This window comes from Haliotis rubra, unplaced genomic scaffold (genome assembly GCF_003918875.1).
Source record: "Haliotis rubra isolate DU_JTF1 unplaced genomic scaffold, ASM391887v1 Scf616, whole genome shotgun sequence".
In the NCBI taxonomy this organism is placed as follows: Eukaryota; Metazoa; Mollusca; class Gastropoda; order Lepetellida; family Haliotidae; genus Haliotis; species Haliotis rubra.
In genome coordinates, this window is record NW_025767320.1 from 216,887 (window position 1) to 223,356 (window position 6,470).

The window sequence follows — 6,470 nt, forward strand, 5'->3', positions numbered from 1 at the left end:
ATTCACTCTTCTCTGTAAAGGTTACGTTGATTTGATGTTGGTTCCCTGTATGTACCAATCACCATAGCGCTCTCATAATCTTCAAGATGGCCGACGGCGTGCAGAAAAGACTGCAAAGCGAGGTTGAAAAATACCAAAGTCTTCAGAAAGGTGGCGATTTCATAGGGTTTTCTTTACTTTTACTCTTAACGTTTTTATAACAATATATTTTGTATGAATCTTTTTAGGACTAAATTCTTAGAAAATTCTCAATTCATGTTCGACAAGATTCACTGTTCGATACCGGTCTAGATTTTCGTTGACTGTTTCAGTGAACAAGTCCGGACGAAACATAATGTTTTGATTTCACTCGGTCGAATGTATTTACTGCCCTTTGCTAGAGTGTAGGTAGCACGAATCGTATTTAATGTTAGTAGTCAAGGATTGCCCTGGCGCAGAAATCTTGAGTGTTGCGATGAAAATGGGTTAGTGGGGTCGATTCGACCCGTCAACCGATTCGTATGATCTAAACTGTAGTAACATGAACAGAAATATAGTGATATTTGAATATTTGGATAGAAATAGTTTAAAGTAATTAATGACATTCAGTACATTCCCTGTTATGACTCAGTCATGCCATCTTGCCAAGTAACTACTTTCGTTATCGTAATGCTTAAATTTATGCAAACTTTCACTTGGATTAAGTTGGAAGATCATATACAATATGACAAACTTGTATGGATATGATTCATTATTAACTGCTTCAGTGAATTAATTTTCTAAATTCTTTGTAAAGAATTATGAATAGCCTATTGGTTACAGGGAGTCAATTGGTTTCTATCATCATTTGTAACATCATATCTGCTCTTTCATCTCACAATCCCCTGTTTATTGTATATAAATGCTTAAATTCAGTCTGGCTTCATGTACTTTACTAGTATATACATCCTGTATACCTGTTAGTTACCATTCACCTGAAAAAGGAGCAAGGAATAGCCCAGAAACATTGTGTATAGAATAAACAACAAGTTGACATCCATAATATTTTGTATACTAGAGGGAGTCAAGATAACACCCATATTCGGTAGCCAAGAGCAATCCCTGGTAGCAGACAGTTGTTAAGCTGTTGAAGTCAACAAGAGGGCTTGCTTCGACCACACCCCCACTTTGTGCGGCATTTGTGTCAAGATCGTTTAGTTAAGAGTCAAAATCCGGTTTCAATCGACTTGCAGAAATAACAATAGAGAATTGGTAGATGTCATGAGTGGTGCTCAGTAGGCCAATCTTCCATGATAATATTTTTATTAAGTTTTAATCGATTGTATGCGATGGTAGCGTAGCGATCGTCAAAACAGTCAGGTAGGGTGCACCGAAGTGTCCGGCCTTGTCATGATGTATTATACTGTGATGCATTTCGAGTCGGGGGTCATCTAAATATTTTTTTTAATATTTTATAAAAGCTTTAATCCTCACAAAGACACGAGGGCCTGTGGAATAGAATTGGTCTTTAGCAACCCATGCTTGTTGTGAGAGGCAGCTAATAGGATTGAGTGGTCAGGATCACTGGCTTGGTTGATCACTGGATTGTCTGGTCTGGAATATTGCTGAGTGCAGCATTGCACAACAAACAAAACAAACCTAGATGCAGGATTGTGATATTAGTAAACCCTTTAAATCCAAGAGTGCATCCTCTAATTGATTAATATTTTACATGGAGTTTTAGTGTTTTGAACAGATTAATGAGAGTGTATCATTGAATACAATTACATGTACTTGCTTCCAGACCTTCAGAAATACATGTCTATGAGGCAACAGCTTGATGCCCAGCTGAATGAAAACACCTTGGTAAAGGAGGTGAGTATGGAAGTGAAAAGGTTTCCAGTACTAATGATAGTTTTCTCATGAGAATCTGTAGGGATTCCAGGGAGGAATAAAGGGGCTCGTAGTACTACATGTATGTGAATAGTGTGTTCAGGCTCATTGACATTTTATGTGGTAAAATCAAATTGACAGTTATCCCATTGTTGATTGATGTTTGGGAAAACATATATGTATTTATTTGTTAAGTCACACTGACTGTTGACAGTTAATTTTCATAATGAAAGCTCATTGCTAAATGGAAAAGATGGAACAGATACTTTGGGGATTCAACTTCACTTGTGAATGTGTTGAATGTATTTCCTGTATCAAACTTGAGTCACAGGTAACACATGGGCTAAGGCAATTCAATTCATGCAGAGTGCTGTACACCTCTGGTGAAAGGAAATCTTTGGTCATGGGTGCAAATCTCGTTTCTCCATGATATTGTTTCTTAGTTTGTCAGTACTACACCTATTCTGGTGGATTTCTAGGTAAAATGTTAAATGTCTACAATTTGCAACACTTCAGGCTTTCCTATCATGACAATTTTTGATAAATCTGCAATAATTTAAGCAGAATTATCAACCTGATTTCATTGGTCCCAGGAGCTGGACCGTCTGGAAACAGAGTCCAAGGTTTACAAGATGATTGGTCCAGTGTTAGTCAAGCAAGACCTGGAGGAATCCAAGCAGAATGTGCAGAAAAGAATTGACTATATCTCGGGTGAAATGTATGTATCAGCTGACTGTGGTGAAATGTATGTATCAGTTGACTGTGGTGAAATGTATGTATCAGCTGACTGTGGTGAAACGTAATATTTTCAGACTCTATTCCTAACTAAATGTTCTTATCAGCTGAATTTATGTCTATGGTCAAATCTGTACATCACCTGGGTGTATATCTGTGGTGAAATGTGGTATTTTCTGACTGTATATCCCTGATTAAATGTACGCCTCACCTCGCTGTATATCTGAGTGAGTAACTTATGTAAGAGTTGAGTTTTACGCCATTCCACTTGTAACAATATTCCAGCAATATCACAGGGGGGAACACCAGAAATGGACTTCACACATTGTACCCATGTGGGGAATCGAACCCAGGCCTTCGGTGTGACAAGCGAACACTTTAACCACCAGGCTACCCCACTGCCCACTGTATATCTGTGATAAAATGTATGCTGGTTCTGTATTTAGGTAATAAACATGCTATGTTGGAAAATCAGAGGTACCATAAGGTGTTCACCATAAAATATGTGTACTTTCATAGACAAAGTATGTTAATTTTGTAATATGTTTATTTAATTTTGTTGCTGCAAATTCATTGACAGAGAGACAGTAATATTGGAGCGAAACAGATTTTCCATTGTAATAGTGTTAGCTGTCCAAATGATCTCACACATGAGTGATGTAAGGCACCACTAATCTTTTACAAAGTCGTGCCTCCTAGCTGTACCAGGATCTCCTGTCATGGGTCAACATCTAATTATTGTTTTTGTAAGCGTCAGGATTTTGCTTATGTGCATCAAGGAAATGGTAGAGGTCTGTTACATGGCTCCTATGACTCCTCTTTCATAATAAACAGTGAGAGATTTAAACTTTAGGGCTACCCAGAGTGTCTAAAGCCTAATGATAATGAAAGAGGCAGCCAGCATCCAATACTACTGGTAAGAGGTCATTAGATGGTCAGGCATGGTGACTTGGTGGACAGAGCATGCCATCGTACCTTGAGAGCATTCACAATATCAGTCAGTTATTATGATTTCAAAGTTAAAACTGATTCTGATATAATTATTTACACCCTGCCAGCAATCAAACACCCCAAATATTCCTGTCAATATCAAGTATATGATCTATAGATCAGGAAAGTACTTCAGGAGAGTACTCGTAATACTGTTTTAGACTCTCAGATTACATGTTTATTGCACCATGATAACAAGTATATTTCTGATATTTTATTTTTTAGGAAACGTCATGATGTAACTATCAAGGATTTAGAAAAGAAACAAGATTCTCAGAGAGAGACACTATCGAAACTCCAGCACCAGTTCCAACAAGCACAAGTCAAGGCTGCCGCAAGAGCATAGCAGAGTTACCTCCCCTATACATAACACATCTTGCTTACTTCCCTTTGTATCAGATTGTCCATGACTTCCAGCACTGGAGTCTCATGTCACTTGCTGTCCCGTTTACATAACCTAATTTGAACACTGCCTTAAAATGTGTCTTTTGTTTGCTTCAAACTAATTTAATTTGAATATTTCATTTCAAATTCAGAAATTTCTGTACTTCTGTACTTGTAATTTTCAAGTACATCATTGTAATGATTTGAGGATTCATATTCTACACAGACTGTATTATTCTTTTTCACAGACTTCATATGTGCATTGTGTGTAATTTTTGTACAAAGTAAAATTTGTTCATAGAAAGCTTTCTTAGCTCGGTTGTTTCATAGAGTGAGTGCGTGAGTTAAAATGTTGCATCGCAATGGCAATATTACAGCCATATAGGGATAAAAACAAGGTAATCAATTTAAAATATCTGTTGACAAAGGACAGTAAAATCAACTAGACTATCACAGATATATATTTAAAACTAGTAATTAAATCTAATATACTTTAACTATAGAGGACGATACAATATAAAACCAGGCTATAGATCGCCAACAACCGAAGATAGATCACCATACTAGGGACCATGGGGACTTACAGTAACTTTGCTACCTGCATGGACCCTAGTTGGATTTACACCATCCTTTCAGCTGCTGGTGATTGTAGGAAATATTTAGCCAAACTTTAAAAGAACTAAAATACTACGTTTAAAAATCTGTAAGTTTGAATTTAGCTTTGAAAGTTTTGGGACTTAGGTAAGTTTCATAGAAGTTTTAACTTGATCATTATGATCTTTATGAGAAAAGATGGTCAGACTATGACTCGGTAGATGCTTGTCTTCATATCCCAGTTAATACCTAGATCAATGCTCATGATGTCAGTCACTGGATTGTCAAGTTCACTTTTGTGTATTTACTTACTTCCATCATATAGCTTGATTAGTGTTGAATGGGGCAATAAAGAACAAGGAAAGAAATAAGAACAATATAGTTAGGAACTGGTCAGGTTGAAACAGTGAGTTCAAATTATGGAAATAGACCTGATCTAAAAATCTTAATAGAGACAAACTTATCTGAATAATGTTCTTGATTCTCATTTTAATTCTTATCACAATTTCTAGCATTTTTTGGACTTGTGGCAGTGACTGATTATCAGCAATAACATTAGAAGGGTCGGTTGGGCGATGAGAAACATAGAAAATAAAAATGCTGCCCTAACAGTAATTGGTTTAGCAGGTCATGACACGTTTGTTTACCTCCTTTTGCTGTGCTCGGGTATGTGTAGTCACTGTGATACAGCATGAACATTTGATGCTGACGTCAAACTCCATACAAAAACACAACCTGAGTCAGTCAATCCCAATTTTGTGATGGTGTGTATTGTAGAGTAGATGTTTCATACTATATCCTCTATGGATATATGTCAACAACAACAAAAAGTGATTCTGGGACACAACGGGTCCTAAGCCGCTTTAAGCAATATTCCAGCAACATTCTGGGGACACCAGAAATGGGCTTCACAAATTGTACCCATGGAGACTAGCTAACGCTTTATCCACTAGGCTACCCCACCGCCCCTTATCATCTATGAGGATGGGGTAGTCAAGTTTGGTGACTTGGATGGTTGTGGGTCACTGTTACTGGACGGTTTGCCTGAGCCTGATTTACTTAGCTGGAATTTTACTTACTGTAGTGAAATATATGATAACTTTGACAAGATATTTGACACTTCAACTAAGCATTGATTCCTCAGTGAGAAATACTCTGTCACCCCTCCTTGTCCATACCTGTGAAGATACGGGTTAAAATTGGTCTTCAGCAGCACATGCTTGTTATAAGAGGCAATTAAAGATCGGGTGGTCAACCTCACTGACTTGGTTGACACGTGTCATTGTATCGCAATGATCAATGCTCATGATGTTGATCACTAGATTGTCTATTCTAGACTTGATTATTTACAAACTACTGCTGAGTGGCTTTAAATAGCAAACAAACAAAATCTGTCTCAAGGATAATCTTGGTGGGCATGTTGATGTCAGAGGTTACAACATGAATGGGGGTGGTATGGTAGCCTAGTGGTAAAAGAATTTGCTCATCACACAGAAGACCAGTGTTTGCAATACTTTAATTTGCCAGTTGGCCATCAGGGCCTGCTGCTGCCTGCAGACTTTATAATCTACAGGCCCTGAATGAAATCTGCAGGCCCATTTTGAACTTGAAATAATAATGATACTGTTAAAACTTACAAAAGATCAAAAAGTTAGTTTAATTTAATCTAATTCTATTCTTATATATCAAACACTCATTTATAGATCTTCATATTCACAGCAAAAGTGTCAAATTTTACTTGTGTTTGGTAGACACTTATTGGTGACAAATTATTCCTAGGAAAATTAGGTGGATATTTTCTGATGTCTTGCTGGTGAAGAAAGGTATTGTTAAGGTTATTATCAATGCTATTTATCGAATTCCATTTAATCTATAAAAATAGTAATATATTGGCTAAGATGGGTTGGTATATCTGC

At 37.0% G+C, this 6,470-nt stretch overlaps 1 protein-coding gene across 1 annotated transcript; it reads left to right on the plus strand.

The window, feature by feature from the left end:
• Position 1: 1 nt before the first annotated feature.
• LOC124256059 (prefoldin subunit 6-like) lies at positions 2-4,264 on the plus strand. Its single transcript, XM_046689986.1, has 4 exons — positions 2-150; positions 1,763-1,833; positions 2,445-2,569; positions 3,802-4,264. The coding sequence occupies exons 1-4, from the start codon at positions 87-89 to the stop codon at positions 3,920-3,922; spliced, it is 381 nt and encodes a 126-aa protein (XP_046545942.1). The 5' UTR covers positions 2-86; the 3' UTR covers positions 3,923-4,264.
• Positions 4,265-6,470: the final 2,206 nt, after the last annotated feature.

Bases quoted from the DNA above. Each gene is read 5' to 3' on its own strand.
- LOC124256059 (XM_046689986.1), top strand. From the start codon at position 87: ATGGCCGACGGCGTGCAGAAAAGACTGCAAAGCGAGGTTGAAAAATAC. The intron at 151-1,762 runs GTGGCGATTTCA...ACTTGCTTCCAG, and splicing joins ATACCAAAGTCTTCAGAAAG to ACCTTCAGAAATACATGTCT. The intron at 2,570-3,801 runs GTATGTATCAGC...TTTATTTTTTAG, and splicing joins GACTATATCTCGGGTGAAAT to GAAACGTCATGATGTAACTA.